The sequence below is a fragment of the Juglans microcarpa x Juglans regia genome, chromosome 1D (genome assembly GCF_004785595.1).
Source record: "Juglans microcarpa x Juglans regia isolate MS1-56 chromosome 1D, Jm3101_v1.0, whole genome shotgun sequence".
NCBI classification, from domain to species: Eukaryota; Viridiplantae; Streptophyta; class Magnoliopsida; order Fagales; family Juglandaceae; genus Juglans; species Juglans microcarpa x Juglans regia.
In genome coordinates this window covers 14,620,477-14,640,374 of record NC_054594.1, presented here as the reverse complement: position 1 = coordinate 14,640,374, position 19,898 = coordinate 14,620,477, and the positions used below count along the sequence as shown (strand labels likewise).

The following is a 19,898-nucleotide window of genomic DNA, read 5'->3' as shown; positions in this document are numbered from 1 at the left end:
GACTCATTAAATATAATTTAGGCTCAATAAAATTATTCAATTCCAACCTTAGAATTATTGAGCCGGGTCGTTACAGCACCTAGCATGCATCTAACAATATGCAATATTCGTAATGGATAATTTTTTTTTCTTTGAACAATACTATGCACCATATAAGATATATCCCAAATATTCAAACATATTTCATAATCTTACGATAACAGACATTCAAAAGTTACAGTGTATGTCCAAAAGATCTGTAACATTGTGAGTACTGGAGACAGCACTCCTTAAGTACATGCAAAGATGCAAATAATATAACTATTAGGCTAGTCCATCGAGTAGCTTGCGCAACTCGGCCAAGAAAGCCAAAATACTATCAATAAAATGGAACATCGAAGTAATGAGCTCCACGTCGTTGTATTGCCGCCTAGTCAACTTCTCTAGTCGACCCTCTATCAAATCTCTTGATCCTGGTAAATGATCTACCATTCAGGAAGAAATAGTAATTGAGACTACTAAGTGAGATTTGATTGGAAATCTTAGCAAGTTAACAATTAACTTAACTAGAAATGTATAGAAGCAAGCATGTCAGTAAAAATATGAATGCTTACGTGAACATGAGTGTATGTGAAGTGACTTGGCAAAAACATGACATGAGCTAACATGACCTCAATTGACATGAAATAAACATGACATAAACTAAAACTTGACGTGAATTGAAACTGAACTGAGCTTGAAATAAATATTTCGTAAACTGAAACTAAACAAGACTTGAAACTGAACATGAAATTGGAATCTTGTTCCCATAAATAATTGCTTAATTAAACATGAACACACATGTCCCCTTGAGTTGTGTGCCCCTGCTGATACCGTATCATGTCACAGGTATTTACATCAGTTGTGAGTATGTTAACATACGAATCACATCACAAGTATTTGCACCCGCTGTGAGTACGTAATGTATGCATCCCGTGACAAGTATCTGCATCTACACGAGTGCATATAATATGAAATTGAACTGTGATTTGGCATTATCGGCGTTGGTGTCTGACTTCACTTCGGCGGCCAATTACTTAAGCCTCATTCAAAGCCTATTGGCGGTACTTTGTCAACCCAGGAAATTTTACACCAATTTAAACACTCCAGCCTGAACAATGGAGTTCTACTAGGATATTACTCCATCCTAACACTAGGGGTCATGATAAACATAGAAGACTCAATAGACTAAAATATACTATTTTTCATTACGAACTCCATACTTGTGACATGAAGAAGTGTGAAATGAAATGATTGTTGACATGGCACAACATAACGTGTAGGCATGACTAACAACATGACCTGACATGACATGTTGTAATATGACATGTAACAGATAATTTCGTACTTGAAAATAAAACATGGCATGACGTAATATAACATGTAACAAATAATTTTGTATTTGAAAATAAAACATGATATAACATAACTTAGCATGTATATATAAAATCTAACCAACATAAATGATGGTTTTTTACCACCATACACATAGATACCCTGAAAGTAAGTTGGAGGCTAACTTACAGTGATTGTAGTGTGACGTAATAAAGGGCGAAATAACGAAAACTTTAAGGAGATATTTCTAAATGTTAGAAACTCCTCATTAACATACTTAGAAATATAAAATCAATGACTCATGCAAAATTATCATTTTACTCTTCTATATGTGAGAAATGATCATTTTACCCCTAATTTTAGAATTTTTAATCCTAACTCTAAAATTCACCAAAATTTACATTCATCATTTAAATTTTATCCTAAATCTAAATATATAATTAAAAAATTTAAAACACATCACTACTATAAGAACTAGGCTTAGGCTGAAACATACTAAGGCTAAAACCCTTGATTTTCTTGCAATTCTATCCAACTTCAAACTGCTTACTCAAACCGATTTATGCAACATCTAAAGATCACATCCTATGTTTTAAAATTATGTTAATACTATAAAACATACACTTACAAAAAAATCACAATTTTCTTCATGCCAAAACATCAAGTCTTTTGACAACAAAGAACAACCCTTGATGAATTCTTGGTCTATCCTTCTTCAAATCAACTCTAAGAACTCAAAAAGTTAAAAAACATACACTTTATGACATGTTCATAAATCAATCCTAAGAAATAGCATGCTTGAGCAAACAAGTTAAAGATCACAAAAATCACAAAATATCAGCCAACATAAAGTCCCCGTGATGATCAGGGTGGAACATTTTCGTATTGGTCTCACTTGAAAATGGGTTGAGAGATTCCCCAGGTTGATCTTGTGTGATGTCTTCGAGTCGGTTGACCGAATATAGAGATTCTCTGGATTGATTAATTAATTTTATTTTTTTATTTTATTTTTATGTTTAATAAACTCTTTGTTAAGTTTGGCTTGATTTCCTGTTGAAAATGCCATTCCAGAGGCTTGGCTTGACACTTCACTTGACAGTATGCTCGAGCAAGATGCCTACCCGTGTTTTAACTCGACACTCACTCGACAGTCCGCTCGAGCAAACTCCAGATAGATTGTTCGCTCGATACTCACTCGACACCTCGCTCAAGCGAATATTTTGAAATTAGGGTTCCACGTCGTTTAGTATAAATACATGTTGTTTTTCATGTATTATTACATTTTTGGGTTTGTTAGAGCAGCCATAAGTTAGAGAGAACACCAACAAGAAAGAGACATTCTTGTGAGTTTGAGAGCTCATTTAGGTGTATTGGAGCTTCGAGATTAATGAGTGATTTGTTATACCTCTCTTGTATTCCATCTTTGATAGTGAATTCCTTTGAAGATCGAATCTGCCAGTGGATGTAGGCTATTGTTCTAAGCCAAAACACGTAAATTTTGGTGTTATTTGTGTGATTATCGTTATTTGTTTTTTTCTTTTTACTTCCGTTGTTATACTTCAAATTAGTATTTGATAACTGGTTTATCCTAATAAACTGGTATCAGAGTGCCAGGCTCTGTGCGAGGTCTTGATTGATGGCTATATCAAAGTTTGAAGTGGAGAAATTCGACAGTCAGAACAATTTCAGTTTGTGGCGCATCAAGATGAAGGCTTTACTACGATAACAAGGTTTGTCAAAGGTATTGGATGAGAATTTGACTGATGATTCTACTGCACCGTCAAGAGAAGAAGATGAGAAAGCACATAGTGCTATCCTATTGTCACTAACAAATGGAGTTTTGAGGTAGGCTGCTGATGAGGAGACCATTGCTAGTCATTGGACGAAACTTGAGAGCTTGTATATGAAGAAGTCACTCAGCAACCGTTTGTATTTAAAGCAACGATTATACACTCTCAAGACAAGGGAAACTCTTATTTCCAATCATCTAGATAAATTTAGTAAAATTATTATGGATCTGAAGAATATTGATATTAAGCTTGATGATGAAAATCAAGCCTTAATTGTGTTGTGTTCATTTTCGGTTTCATTTAATAATTTTGTGAACTCAATGATGTATGGTAGAGATACTATCTCTTTGGTAGATGTAAAATCTGCTTTGAATTCTAAGGAGTTAAGAACAAAATTGGGTGTACAAGGCACAGATAATCATGCCGATGGCTTGTTTGTGAAATGTTCTTTTGGTGGTAGATCTGGAAAAAGAAGTTTGGAAAAGTGTAGGGGTAATTCCAATGATAGTTCTAAATTTAACAAGAAAAATGTTAAATATCACTACTGTATTATGTTTGGTCATTACTAGAATGAGTGTCCCAGATTGAAGAACAAGGTGGAAGATAAAAGCTCCTCCAATGTTATTAGCGTTGAAGAACAGTCTAACAACTCTGATACTGTCCTAGCAGTCAGTGGCTCTAATGGTCATTTTGGTGACAAGTGGGTCATGGACCCAGCTTGTACGTTTCATATGTGTTCCAGGATAGATTGGTTCACTACCTATGAATCAGTCAACGGTGATTTCGTTTTGGTTGGGAATGATATGGCCTGTGATATTGTTGGGATTGATTCAGTTGAGATTAAGATGTATAATGGAATTGCTAGAACTTAATCTAACATTCGGCATATTCCGTCTTTGAAGAAAAATGGTATATCTTTGGGCATTCTTGATTCCTTTGTTATCAGTATTTAGTTGCAGGTGAAGTTATTTGAGTCTACAAGGGCTATTCGGTGGTAATGACAGGGAAGAAGACAAATGATCTTTGTTTTCTTCAGGAAAATACAGTGATTGGTGGAGCTATATCTTCAGGCATTCCAGATTCAGGTATTACTCGTTTATGACACATGTGACTAGGTCATACGGGTGAACAAGTGTGGTCATTTTTTAGTAGGCAATTTTGCTTTGTGTGATTAGAAGACAGGAAAGCTTGATTTTTTGTTGGCATTGTATTCTTGTGAAGCAATGCAGAATCAGGTGTACTACGGTTTACCTTTTTTTCCTAATTTTAAGTACATTTTGTGTAAGGTGGTGCTCTGTTTGTACTCATATTTTTTATTACCATTTGAGAAAAAGTTTGGGTTTATTTACTTTTCAACTCTTTGTTTTGTGATGTGTTTGATGTGTTCAAACACTTGAGAAGGCTAGTGATCTACATACAAGAAGGTGGAGCCTTCTTTTAGATTGTACAATTGGGTCCACTCCACATAAATGGGATAGCTGAACGGATGAATCGGTCTCTTGAGAAGAGCCCGTAGTATGCTTTTGGGTTTGCCAGGCTTGTCTACAAATTTGGGTGAAACGGTCAACAAAGCTTGCTATTGGGTAAATCTTTCTCCTTTCACAGATTTGCAATTGTTGTTTTCACAGAAAATGAGAGCAGGATTATAGCAAGAAGGTAGAGTTACTAGAAGAGCTTCAAAATATAGTGCAATTGATACTCTAGATCATACTATTGGAAAGTAGCTTGATTTTGATTTTGGCATTGGCGCACAATGAGAGCAAGTCTACAGTTTCATCTGGTAGATAGAGGAGGCAGTTTGGCCACCTTTGAGATATGCTCATGCAGACTTTGTTGTATTCTTACTTTAGTAGAGAATATTTGTTGTTAGCTTTCGTTTGTATTCAAGAGCCGTTGTTCAAGTAAGCAGTCTGTATAGTGGTGCGTTTGCTTTTGTGTGAAGTGATTGAGATTCTTCATTATCATCAAGCTTGTGATTTGGTCAAGTTGTCTATGGTGTTGAAGACTTTTGGGTTGAAATTGAGTTCTTCAAGGATAGACGTTGTGTCCCGGTTTGGGATTTGTGGAGGAGTTTTATTTTTCGATCTTTGGTGGGCATCTTTGATTTTTTTTGTTGCCGAATAGTGAAATTCAATTTGGTGGAATTCATTTTTTGTTTAGGCTTGACGAAATTCAAGCCAAGGTGGAGATTTGTTGAGTTTGGCTTGATTTCCTGTTGAAATGCCATTCCAAAAGCTTGACTTGACTTTTGCTCGACCTTGGCTCGACTGTGGGTGGACCTTGGCTTGACAGTCCACTCGAGTGAGGTGCCAACTCATGAGTTCACTCGACACTCGTTTGACAGTCCGCTCGAGTGAACGCCAAACAGATTATTCGTTCGATACCTCGCGCTCACATGAATGTTTTGAAATTAGGGTTCCCCATCGTTTAGTATAAATATATGTTTTTTTTTTCATGTATTATTGCCTTTTTTGAGTTTGTTTAAGCGACTAGAACTCAGAGAGAACGCCAAGAAGAGAGAGCTCATTATGAGTTCTAATTGTGAGCTTGAGAGCTCATTTGGGTGTATTGGGATTTCGAGATTAAGGAGTAATTTGTTATACCTCTTTTATACTCCATCTTTGATAGTGAGTTTCTTTGAAGATCGACTCTACCAGTGTATGTAGGCTATTGTTCTAAGTCGAACCACATAAATCTTGGTGCTATTTGTGTGATTGTTGTTATTTCTTTTATTTGCTTTCGCTATTATACTTCAAATTAGTCTTTGATAACCCGTTTATCCCAACACTCTTAATATTTAAATTAAGACTATTTCAATGCCATTTTCTTACTATTTGAAATCGTTTCACTTAATTTCGTCTATTTCTTATTTCTTTTTATTATTTTTTTCTAGTCATTACATTTGTTTCTTGATATATTAAACTTAATAAGTAGTGTATTACGCACTAAGCTCTCGTGAATGGCACAACTCTTTTTAAGATTTATTTTCGATTTCTCTTTCATTCACCAGCACATGACGTTTTGAGATTGATGGCGTGTTGAGAAGATAGCTTTTTTCTTTGTTTAGGTATATTTGTATCCATTTTGGTGAGTTTGGAAGGGAAGGTGAACCTATTTGTGTCCCCTCCATTTTTATGGATTTTGAGACACGTCAGTGGTCATGAGGCTGTTTCTCTCGCCTCGTACATGTGCTGCCTTATGTTGATCGGTCATGCGATCGGGACCACATAATAAACAGATCAATGAACCGTGGACCTTTAATAAGTCAATCTCAGGGAACCATTTCATCTTGAGGATTATTACATACATTATTAGTGTATTAAAGTTTATTTTAATCACCTGTATGCACGTGCACCTTAGTTAGTGTGTTACTTACTTTTACTGTATATTGTTTTCACTGTTTGATAAAATACACGAAGTAATTCCAGATCCTATTTCTTCATTCTTATCAATCTCAAGGAACCATTTCATCTTGAGGATTATTACATACATTAAAAAAATTATATAAAATAAACTCACAAACTAATTTAATTTTATAAGATTCGTTAGATCTATTTTATAATAAAAATAATTTTACAATCTGATATATCACATATCAAATTACGTCAATTTATAAATTTATTTTTATATAATTTTTTTGTATCTAAAATATTTTTCTTTCATCGTTAGAAGCTCGATGGGGCCATTATTATGGAAAAAACCTGAACGATGGAAATCCTCAGACACCCGTTTGGCAGGATATCAACCTCAACCAACAGCCAAATTAGGTAGCAAGGCAGATGGATTTCTTTTCCGAAACGAAAATGAAATTCGGCCAATCTGCGTATCAAAGTCAACATTTGATCAACAGATGAATCAACTAATAATGACACGTACTAATAAGAATTTGTTTTGTTTTTCTCTTCTTTTTGGAGAGTCGTTATTCACATTGACAACGTGTTCCTTGATTTTTTTTTAACTAATTTGAGCATTTTTTGGGTTCTGAAATATTTTTCTTGCTTATTCTTCTAATTTTAAACAAAAAAAAAATTATATACAGTTATTTGTACATATTATTTACATATTTTATGATTGGTTACGTTATATTTTAATATAAAATAATTTGTTTGATCAATTATATTAATAGAATATACAATAAATAATATAATTCAATTTTAAATAAATAAGATCTAGATTTTGGAAATCCACCGTCACGGTCGTGGCTCATTTAGTTGGAGGCATCACGACACATGGCATTAGTTGTGGGTCCCTTCTTGGAGATGATGAGACCTATGACTTCAACCTGAGTTTCTTCAACATGATGATGAGACCCACCACTATGATCTTGGGTCATTTCGTTAGGGACAACGCAATGCCCTTGTTGGAGGCAACGTGGTATCGGTCTTCATTAGAAGGAAGGTTTTATAAGCTTCACTATTCATCATTCTTATATATTACAAATCACATTTTTATTTTTAACAATTTTTAAAAATTTGTTTTTATTTTATTTTATTTTTTTTAAATTTATTAAAATTTTCAATTCATCATTCATATATCACATATTTCGTAAGAAAAAAAAATTAAAAAAAATATGGTGTATAAAATGTGAAGATAATAAATAAAAATTTTCATATATATATATATATGTTTGTGTATGTATGTAGGGAAACCAAGTGGGCAGGTTATTATCAGCGGGCCCATCCGCCGCCCACCTAAATACATTTTATTCATAATCCTACCTGTCCAGGCTTGGATGATGGCGGTCGGCCGCCGGCCACATAGGACTTTCCTGAGTGATAGGTTAATTTTTGAGACAGGGCCGATCCAATACACTCAACACTCACCAGCAGGCCTACTGAGAATATCTATGTTTTTTTTTTAGTTATGTATTTATCTTTAATATAATATATATATATATATATCTCTCTCTCTCGAAAGTAAGTTTATATAGATTAAAATTTCATATTAAAAATTATATGATTAATTTTATGTTATAAGATTAATAGATATAAATAATAATATTAAAATTTTATATTTTATTAATTATAAATCTAACATATAATATATATATAATATAATATAAAAACAATTATATATATAATATAAAAAACTAAATATATATATATATATATCGATCTAGTTCGATTCAATCCTGTTTTCAAAATATGAAAATAAGTACCGGATCAGTTTCTAACTGATTTTGATTATTAAGAATCGGTTCTGAAATGAACCGATTATGAACTAGGCCAAACATTTTCGATAATGCTTGACTAGTTTACCGATATTTTTTTATCGATAATGCTATCCTTACATTTCATTTACTAATATTTTACTATTCGGTTATTTTTTTCCTTTTGCTCTTTGAATCTAGATTGAAAATCTAAAGAAATAAAATTTTTGCATAATTTAAAAGAAAATAAAGTCAATCAATCAACGTAATCATGTCATTTAATTAAATGTTATCCAATGTTTTGGGATTTTTATTCAAATAGCAAAAAGAGAAAAAAAACAATAATTGAATAGTAAAGAAGTAGTAGAGAAGGTGTAAGATGATCGTTACCGCCTTTTTTACATTCCTAGTTTTGATAAGAGAAATGTTAAACCCAAACATTGGGCTCTCGACAATAGTTTTTTTTCTTACTTAGTGATTAACGAAGTATTTTTAAATGATATTGTAAATTTTTTTAAAATATTTAAAAGTATTAAAAAAATACATGAAAAAAAAATTGCCTTGTCAATTCTCCGTTAGGACCCTTATGTGTGGCTGTAGAGCTACTCTTTGATAATTAAGGTCCCGTTTGGATGTTAAGTTAAGTTGAGATGAATCAAATTTTTTATTAATAGTAGTGAGTGAAGATGATGAAGTGAGTTTTGTAAGGCTCACCTAAAGTGAATTTAGACGTATTTGCATGTTATAATAAATTTAGATATATTTATAGAATGTTAAAAAAAGTTGTGGGTCTCAGGTTTAAAGATGTGTTGAGTTGAAAAAGATTATAGATCCTACATATAAAGAGATTTTAAATTGATATAAGTTGATTTGATAATTGAATATTTAAATATTAGATTCAATTTAAAATTAATCTGAAATATATCAATTCAGTATAAGTTTCAAATGGAATCACTTATTTCAATTCGGTCTAAGTTTTAGACGGCAAGTAAGTGATGACCCTGATTGTCTTGAAACGTTTTTTTCTTTTTCTTTTTTTTTTTTTTTTTTTTTTTTTTTTTTTTTAATCTTGACTCGTACACGTCCTACCTTGTTGATATCGTTGATCGGACACGAGATCGGGACAACCACATATATAATAGGAGTCCTTTTACTGCAATCAAAGAAATCTGTCGAAGAAATGTTCCGAATAATACATTTTTTATTTTATTTTTTTTAATCATCATAAATATTTTAAAAAAATAAATTATTTTTAATATAATTAAAAAGCATTTCCATAATTATTAAGTAAAAAAAAAAAATTTTGAAACACACTTTTGAAACCCAACTTTCGATAAATTTAGCATTTCTATATAATAGACGGAAAAATGATACCCTTCCAGTCACAACTGGTTAGCGATCAATTTACAATTTAGATAATAAAATTATTTTATAAAATTATAAAATATATTTTACATCATTTTTTATTATTTTATTAATTATTTTATTATCTAAATTGTAAACTGTTTGTCAAACTAACAGGAAGGCTATCATTATTCATAATAGATTAACTTGAGCCGTGGACCTTTTTACGAGTCAATTTCGGGTGAAACTAGTCCATCATTGGAGGCTTGGGCAATTATTATGGGTAGAGCCGTGCTGCACCTACTGGGGGTGTAGCACGAGGATGGCTATCGATAATATTGCTTTTTTAGTTTTTTAATTTAGTTTTTTCGTATCCTTAAATTCTCTCCTTTTTTTTTTAATTCATAATATTATTTAAAAAATTTTTTTTTAATCACTAAATAAAAAAAAATTACATCGAACACCCATCCTCAAAATGCATCCTCGATGAGTGTAAATTTAGGCTCAATTTTAGTAGTGAGGTATTCTCAGGTATTATTTTTAAGTATTTTCAGAATGGATCCTTATTGCTATTAATTATTTTATTATTATTTTTTATCTACTTTTCATTACTATTTAATATTCTATCATTACTTTTTTATTATTTTTTCACTGCTATTTACAGAATATCTAAAAATACCTCATTATCCAAACACAATCTTATTCTTATGGGTAGCCTGAGAGTGGGAATCCTAAGACACCCCCTTGGCAGAATAAGCCTCATCCAATAGCCAAACAGAAAATGATAAGCTTACAATTAGTCTACAACTAGTTTACTACTCTACTTAAAATGAATGGTAGTTAAGTAAAATTGAAATTATCTTTTAATGAAGTATCACAATTATATTGGTTGATTTAAAATGAATTGTAAACTAATTATAAAGTAGTTATAAGTGTATCATTACTCTAGCCAAATTAGAAAGCTACGCCTTTTAAAACAATGAATAAAAAAATATAAAATAAAAAGAACCGGCACAAATTAGATATATCTTTTTTAAATATTCCCTAATTTTTATTTTTATTTTTATAAATATAAAAAATGGCCTCCAAAAAATTTATAATCCTCATATGCTCTTGAAAATTTTCTAGAATTTTAATATACTTAGAAACGTTTCTCTCTAATTTTTTTTTTCCTATAGTCCCAAAGTTTTTATGTATAATTTCTATATACTATCTATTTTTAGAGATGTGTCCTCATCAAAATTAAATTAGAGCTAAGTTTAAGAGAAATAAGAAACTTATTAATATGGATCCTAAAGATTTTTGTTAAACAATATTAGGCTTCTTAATATGGAATCTAAAGTGAAGATACAAAAAAAATCATTTAAAATTGATGGTCTATATGAAAAATAGTTGAAAAGCTTTATTCTTTAGATTTCAATATTGAGTAAGAAAACATTTATTTAAGGTCTCAATTATAACATTGTATGCTTAATGTGACATGAAAACATCTAAATTTTATACAAAATTTGATAAACTAGCTTACATTGTATAACGAAAGATAACATTTTAAAAGATTACTTGATAGTTTTTACAAACAAAATAAATTCTAAATATTTCATTACAAAAATAATAATGGATGAATATTATTCCATAAAACATTATCATCAGAAATCTAAAATATATATTAAGTTGTGTTTTTATTATTTTATTTCTATATATATGTAGCAAATATTGAAATCTAATTTTACTTATAGTTATGTTTTATGATTTTTAATCTCTTTTTTATTTTACATAAATGTGTATGGTAGAACACATTTCTATTAAAACAAGCAACCGTTGAATCAGTGGTACCTGCCTACTTGGCATAAGAATTTGTAGAGGCGCTCTTGTTTTAAACCATTTGTTGTTTGCTGATGATAGTGTCATCTTTTGCAAAGCTGATTTGAGCACAAACCTTGAGATTCAAACTTTGTTAAAAAGGTATGAGTTGTGCAGTAGTATGGTTTTCAATACTGTGGGTGAAGATGTGCAGGATGAGTTAAGGAACTTGTGGGGAGGTAGCACTGTACAACAATATGAGAAGTATTTCGGATTGTCTCCAATGGTAGGAAAGAAAAAGTCTTTTGCTTTTTTCTGAAATTAAGGCTAGAGTTTGGAGAAAACTATAAAGTTGGAAGGAAAAACAATTATCACAAAGAGGAAATGAGGTTTTGCTTAAATTAGTGGCCCTAGCGATTCCTACATATGCTATGAGTTGTTTCAGACTACCTGATTGTTTATGTAAAGAGTTGAAAATTTTGATGGCTCAATTTTGAAATGAGAGTAATAAGAAGATTCACTGGATTAGTTGGAAGATGTGTTGCTCTAAGTTTAAAGGGAGCTGGATTTTAAAGATCTAAAACTTTTTAAAATGGCCCTTCTTGCTAAACAAGGGTGGAGACTTGTTCAAGAAAAAGAATCTCTGTTGTACAAGGTTTCAAAAACATATTCTTTTAAGTCTAAATTAGGCTATAGTCTTTCAAATACTTGGAGAGGGATATGGGAAGCAAGAGCTTATCTCAAACAGGGTTGTCAAAAAAGAGTAGGGGATGGGACGACTATTAATATTTAGCATGATCCATGTGACGCCCCGACTCCCACGTACAAAAGACAAGGGAATCGTGACGTCAGGATGGTGACAACACGGTCACGCATCCCAACGAAATGTGCTCAAGTGTGTGTGCAACATGCAAAGGTGCACAATAAAAGTCGTAGCGGATAATATAAATAAGTCAACTAAGTACCAGAAATTTAAATACAAATATTCAACACAATTTATCTTTAAAAAATATACAGTCATCCCAAATATAATACAAGAGGTAAATACATAAATTGATAAAAACATAACTCACTAAACAGGAGCAATCCCAGATCACTCCTCCAAGGGAGCCAAGCTAAGGCTCGTCATCATCATCTGCATCAAAATCTGCGATACCATAAAATGGTACCACAGGTAAGTATAAACCAAACAACTCTCGGGATAAAAAATACATTAATGCAACCAACAATATAGCAAAATACATTTAGCCATAAAATATCATTTTTTTCCAGAAAAATGATTATTTCCAACACACGCCAAAAATCCCATTTTGGCCCAAAATATCCGTAAAACATTTTCCCATAAAATGATTCACACAAACAATCCATTTATCGGACACTATAGGCGGGAATCGCAGGCGGGACTCTACCACCGTCCCTGCTTACCACCATCCCTACCGCGTGCACCGCAGGCGGGACACAACCACCATCCCTGCTTACCACCATCCCTATCGCGTGCACCGTAGGCGGGAATCACAGGCGGGACTCTACCACCATCCCTGCTTACCACCATCCCTACAGTTCCTTTACACACAATGAAAATCCAATTCCAATAAACACATGAACATGTATGCAATCATGCGAAAACCCAGTTTTCTTTATAAACATGATCACGCATGCAATATGCGATGTACATGAACAAGTCATAACCAACAACCACAATTCACAATGCAAACAAACACACAACTCCGTCCACAATCCATCCGACCCCCGAAACTCCTCGGACTCAGTCCGGCAAAACAAACCAATTCACAGATAATATGTGTTAGTGCAAAAATATATTTAAATCACGAAAGTTCTTTAAGGAAAATACTTACAGTGCAATATAATAATTTCCGGAGGATCTCGAAGTTGCAAGTGGTGATTTCTGATCAACACCACAGTGTAAAATACACTGTGGCCGTGGGTCACAGATACCCACTTTTCAACGAGGACAAACGAAGACCCAAAAATGGTAGGGTAGGGCCTAGAGAGGTCGGTGAAGCCAATGGTGGCGGTGGTTTGCCGTGGGTGGCGGCGAAATGGGCGGTAGAAGACCAAAATGCCCAAATCGAAAATATAGTTGGTGGAGCTTCACCGGTGACGGATCGGAGGTGGGGTTGGGTCCAATGGGTTGCCAAGAGGTCGGGGATGAAGTGGTAGGAAGATGGTGGCCAATGGCGGTGCGACGGCGGCGCAACGGCGGAAAGAGTGTCGCGGCTTCGAAAGGCTACTGGTGGTTAACGGCGGCACGGATGGAGGTGAGGTTGGTGGGGTGAGGTCGCCGGCGGCTGGGGAAGCTAGCGGGCTGGGCGGTGAAGGCCACCGCCGGCTCACGGCGGCGCTGGCGTGAAGGTGGCCCGCGGCTTCGTGGGGTGCGTGTGGGCTACCGGCGGCGAGGTAGGGGCTGAGATTTGGGAGGTGAGGTCGCCGGAGGGAGGGGGAGCTGGTCGGCTGGGCGGTGTCGCGCACGGCGGCGCGACGGCGGCGGGCTGGGGGAGAGGAAGAACGGACGGAGAGAGAGGGAGGGAGAGGGAGTTGCGCGGGGAGGAGAAAATAAAGAAGAAAAAGAAAAGAAAGAAAAGAAAAAGGAAGGAAAGAAAAATGGAGGGAAAAGAAATGAGGTCCAATCCTCATAACTTGGGTCACAAAAATGATCCAACGGAGATGATTTTAAAACCACAAGTTAAATAAAATAATTTAAACGTAATGGTAAAGTCAAATTGAAATAATTAAATCCCACAGTAATTAATTTAAATATTAAAAGCAATTTAAATGCATAACAATAAATAAATATTTGGAAAGCACATAAAAATAATTTTCACCAAATTAAAATCATAGAAATAAACTTACTAAAAATCCAACCAATTTTAAAATAAGAGGATAAATTTTTGAACAATAAAAAATAATCCTTCAGTAAAAATACACTGAAATACGGGGTGTTACAATCCATGGGTTCTAGGTTACAGAAATTTGCATCTTGATCATGCTGTGGAACAATAGAATGAATTACCAGCAATTGTGGATTCTCTTACCAATTTGGAAACAAGATGGTGAGATATTCATAAAGTAAGGGCTCTCTTCAATACAAGGATAACTACATAAATTTTAAAGATTATCATATGTCTAGTGGGTTATGAAGATAAGTGGATCTAGTTAGTAGAAAGGAGTGGTGGATTCAGTGTTCATAGTGCATATTCAAAATAGCAGAGATAATTTAGTAGGGGAGAGCTCTACGAGTAGTAACCTTAATAAGTTATGGAAAACCATTAGGAAGATGAAGTTACCACATAAAATAAAGATCTTTTCCTAGAGAGTATGTCGAGATTGTTTACTAACCTGTTCAAATCTGCTTCAGAAACATGTGGATATTGATCCAAAGTGCAATCTGTGTACTCAGCAGAATGAAGATTTGGTGCATGATATTGTGTATTATTCTGATTTAACTGAAATATGGATGTGCTACTTGCCTGCTCTGTTCGATATTCCAAAGCCACTCTTTTTTATTGAACTGATACAACATTTGCATAATAAATGTTCTGCAGAGGAGTGTTGTGAAATACTATACAAAGCACACACACCAACGATGGCAAATAAAGTAAAAGCAACACAATCAAGAACACAACACACAATATACGTGGTTCGGCAAATTGCCTACGTCTACAGGAGCAGTAGAAATCTTATTAACTAGAGGAGATTACAATCACTCAATCTCAACTCACACTCTGTAGGGCTTTTTGCTCTCTCACACAATATGCACTCACTAGACAATTGTTCTCTCTCTAAATATGCTTGAGGCCGTCCAACACAAGTCTAATATTGAAGATATAGTGAGTGGCACTGGAAACCTAATCTGGCAAAATCTACGTACTTCGCTCGAGCCGAGTGTCGAGCGCGACTCGAGCGAACAACCAAATGAACATTGGCTCGAGCGGAGTGTCGGGCGATGGTCAAGCGAACACTAGGGTTTGCATCTCGCTCAAGCGGAGTGTCGAGCGCGACTCGAGCGAACTTCTCTGACTTGCCTTTGCTCGAGCGGTCTGTCGAGCGACGTTGAGCGAACTTGGCTCGAGCCAACTGTCGAGCCAACTTTCAGCAAATATTTTTTCAGCTCCAAAACCAGTCTCCACATATACCCCAACAATCTCCCACTTGGAGACTGGGTCTCCACGTGCCAGCCACTGTTTCCAGTCAAGCCCTATCATCTCTGTAGCTCACAGCTCCTGTCTTCAAGCTAGAAGACGCACTGAAGTCAAGCCCGACTTCAGTCTTCCACATACATCGCCCTTAGGGCGACTCACAACTCCCACTACAATAGGAGTATCCGGTCTCGAACTGATCTTGGCAACCTTAGCCAACTTTCCCAGGCTTTCATGAGGAACGACAAAGCTGATTCCCTTTGACTTCCTCACATGTTTAGCGCGATCAAGCCTGCCTTTTTGCACTCTTGTATTTCCCTACACATCACTGGATCCTGATGTCAAATACAAAAAATTAGATCTCTTACCATGCGCTAAGACCAGCGTACCCTTAGTGATCTTCCAAGCTCCTCCAGAGAACGCTGCTGCAAAATCGTTGTCATCAAGCTGTCCCACAGAGATCAGATTTTTCTTCAGATTTGGAACATGTCTGACTTGCTGTAAAGTCCACACGCTCCTATTTGGAAGTGTGATATGCACATCACCCACTACATCCAATGCCTCTCTATCAGCCACATACATCTTCCCAAAATCACCAGCAACATAATTCTGCATAATTTCTCGATGTGAAGTGCTATGAAACGAAGACCCTGAATCCAACACCCAATCATCAATCGGACTGTGCACTGCAAGAAGTAAGGCATCATGAATTTTTTCTGCCACTACATTCACAGCATCATCATCAGAACTTTCTTGATTCCTGCAGTTTCTCTTGATGTGGCCCGGCTTGCCACAACTCCAGCACGTGATCTGCTGCCCAGATCTCATCTTGCTATTTTCCCTACTCTTGGAGCTTGACCTGCCATGTCCTCTGCCTCTATTGTCAACAATCAGGGCAGATCCTGAACCCGAGGACTCACCAAAGTCTCTCCTACGTACTTCTTCAGCAAGCACCATGTCACGTATGTCATCATAGTTCAGTTTTGACTTGTCGGCTAAACTGCTCACAGCCATCCTCATGGCCTCCCAACTATTTGGCAACGATGCCAACAAAATCAATGCTCTAATCTCATCATCAAACTTAATCTCTACAGAAGACAATTGATTTGTGATCGTATTGAATTCATTCAAGTGTTGGGCTACAGACATACCTTCAGACATCTTTAGATTGAACAATTTCTTCATCAAGTGCACCTTATTGTTCGCCGATGGCTTTTCATACATTCCTGACAAAGTTGCCATGAGATCCACTGTGGTTCTCTCCTTACTGACATTGTGTGCCACTGTTCTAGACAAAGTCAGCCGAACAAGACCTAGAACCTGTCGATCTAACAGGGTCCACTCAGCATCAGCCATGCTCTCCGGCTTCTTTCCCAATAGTGGAAGATGGAGCCTCTTCCCATAGAGATAATCCTCAATCTGCATCTTCCAGTACCCAAAATCAGTGCCGTCAAACTTCTCGATCCCGGGTGCGTTCACTTTATCTCCAGCCATCATTCTCCTTCAGATCCAACCTTGGCTCTTGATACCAATTGTTGTGAAATACTATACAAAGCACACACACCAACGATGGAAAATAAAGTAAAAGCAACACAATCAAGAACACAACACACAATATATGTGGTTCGGCAAATTGCCTACGTCCACAGGAGCTGCAGAAATCTTATTAACCAGAGGAAATTACAATCACTCAATCTCAACTCACACTCTGTAGGGCTTTTTGCTCTCTCACACAATATGCACTCACTAGACAATTGTTCTCTCTCTAAATATGCTTGAGGCCGTCCAACACAAGTCTAATATGATGAATATATAGTGAGTGGTGCTGGAAACTTAATTTGGCAAAATCTGCGTACTTCGCTCGAGCGGAGTGTTGAGCACGACTCGAGCGAACAACCAAATGAATATTGGCTCGAGCGGAGTGTCGGGCGATGGTCAAGCGAACACTAGGGTTTGCGTCTCACTCAAGCGGAGTGTCGAGCGCGACTAGTGCGAATTTCTCTGACTTGCCTTTGCTCGAGCGGTCTGTCGAGCGACTTTGAGCGAACTTGGCTCGAGCCAACTGTTGAGCCAACTTTCAGCAAATACTTTTTCAGCTCCAAAACCAGTCTCCACATATACCCCAACAAGGAGTGACAAACTTTTTTTCTTGATAGCATGGAGCTTTTGGTTTAGGAGAAATAAAAAGATTCATGAATCTACTTCACTTACTCCTAAACAGGTTGTTGACCATGCTATCTCTCTGTAGCACTCTCACAAAGTTCTCTCACAGCATAGAGGAACACATCAGATCAAGGTATGGTGTAACTGTAGGTCTCCACCAGTCATGGGTTTTCTCAAACTTAATGTCGATGGGGCTCTATTCTTTGATCATAAGAAAGCTAGTATTGTGGTCATACTTCGAGATGAGAGGGGTGATGAAATACTTGCAATAAGTAAGGTGGAACATTTTATTGAAGATCCAGAAACAATAGAATTGGTGGCAATGCTAAGAGGTTTATAGTTGTGCATTCGAAGAGGCCGTATTACTCATCTGATATTAGAATCAGATTGCAAGATATTGGTTGACGAGTTACAAAAAGAACCAAATGCATCTTCAAGACTAGGAAATCTGGTTATGGAAGTTAGAAGACTGATGTCTTGTTTTGATGTTTGTTCTTGTCATTTTGTTAATCGCATGGATGATAGAGTTGCTCACAAACTTGCTAGATTAGCATAGAATGTTGAGGATTTAGTTGTATGCAGGGGAGATTATGTACCTCATTCTATTGCCCAAATTATTTGGGCTGATAAGAATCTTTTGTAATCCTTGATGCAATATATGAATATTTTTTTTTTAAAATAAAAATGTGTACGATAGAAAAGTCGGACCCCCTAAAAAAAATTATTGGTTCCGCCGCTGTATTTAAAAAAGGAGCAAGAATCTGATCAAGTACTACAAGTCTACTTTCTTTATCAAACTATATGCAGGAGCTTCATTTTGGTATCTCTTTTAATGTTACAGGACCAAAGAAATTGTGAAGACTATTATACATCTGTACGATAAAAAAAAATATACATCAATTTGGAAAGGCAGAATTATTTCCTTTGCTATACCTCGCGAACATAAATCTCCCTGTGGAAATCGACCTCTTCATTCTCGGAGGACTCTTGTCAAAACCCGAATCTCTGCTACTGTTATTAATTGTATTGCAACGATTTTCCTCATGATCAACTCCTGATCTTGAGGATTCAACATCGTCTTCCCTTGTGCGTAATATGTCATGAGCAGCAGAAACTTGGCCTTGACCTGAAGAATAATTCATAGAATGAGACCTCCTGAATGGTTGAAACGTCCCATCTTGTCTAATTTCAAGAGTGTTATCTCTTGCTCCAGGAGAGTTTCTATCTCCAAGAGCTTGAGTTGAAATAGTTTTCGGAATGACGTCACTTACAAGGCTAACAACAGCCTCATCTTGTTCATCTCCTTCTACAATAATATCTTGTATCGCTAGAATTGTATCGTGATTCCCATGCAGGTGTTGGAGCGCAGATATACGATTGGCTGGTTGAGTCTCCTGGGGAGGATCATGAGGATCTGGTATTTGTGGAGGCAAAGGATTAATGGAGGAAATATTGGAGCGGCATAGAGGACAAGTCGAGTGAGATTTCAACCAAATGTCAATGCAAGGGAGATGAAAAGCATGGTTACACTTTGGCAACAGCCTTAGGCTCTCATTTTCTTGAAACTCACTCAGACAAACCGAGCAATCTGTGCCTTCAACTAACCCCTCAACTTTCTTGTACCTGTAAACTGTGATTGCCTTGACAATCGACTCATCCAGTCCTGCAGAAGAAGCTTGCAATGATTCATTATTCCCAAGATCCCGACTGTCGTTTAGTTCCATGCTTGTGTCACCACTGCCTCTTCGACGACAGTATTTGGAGATGATTGTGTAGTAACATACCAAGATAAAGGCGCTTGCTAAGATGCCGATGACCGCAACGATGAGTGGGGAGAACTGGAAAATTGAGGGATCATCGTGATCATCATCAGCAAGACCCGAAGGAGGTGGAGGGAAAATGATATAGCACCACTGTGGGCAGTATACGCTACAAGTTCCTTGCGAACAGTCTTTGTAAGTCTCGAATGGAGACCAAGGATTTGGGCTATTCACAGAACCCATGCCCAGATTTAAAACTGAATCACTGTAGTTTTCTTTCCTTTTTCTTTTTTCTAAGCAATAACTAGTGGATCTTGATGCAGTTCACGATTACTTTCCTCAATGTAAGCTCATTTTCGCTTGGAAGGAGAGAGAGAGAGGG

The 19,898-nt window shown here is 35.9% G+C and overlaps 1 protein-coding gene and 1 long non-coding RNA gene across 2 annotated transcripts; one reads left to right on the top strand and one right to left on the bottom strand.

Annotated features, from left to right (window-relative positions):
- The first annotated feature begins 1,331 nt into the window (after positions 1–1,331).
- Positions 1,332–15,139, top strand: LOC121250701. The gene is made up of 3 exons (XR_005937838.1): positions 1,332–1,347; positions 13,569–13,573; positions 15,005–15,139. It is a non-coding gene; the product is annotated as an uncharacterized LOC121250701 (long non-coding RNA).
- Positions 15,140–18,504: 3,365 nt separating this feature from the next.
- On the bottom strand, positions 18,505–19,898 carry LOC121240797 (RING-H2 finger protein ATL52-like). Its single transcript, XM_041138329.1, has one exon. It carries the CDS (start codon positions 19,757–19,759, stop codon positions 18,653–18,655), a length of 1,107 nt encoding a protein of 368 aa, XP_040994263.1. The 5' UTR covers positions 19,760–19,898; the 3' UTR covers positions 18,505–18,652.

What these genes read in the sequence shown, in the direction of transcription:
- LOC121240797 (XM_041138329.1), bottom strand. Translation starts at nt 19,759, where the DNA reads ATGGGTTCTGTGAATAGCCCAAATCCTTGGTCTCCATTCGAGACTTAC.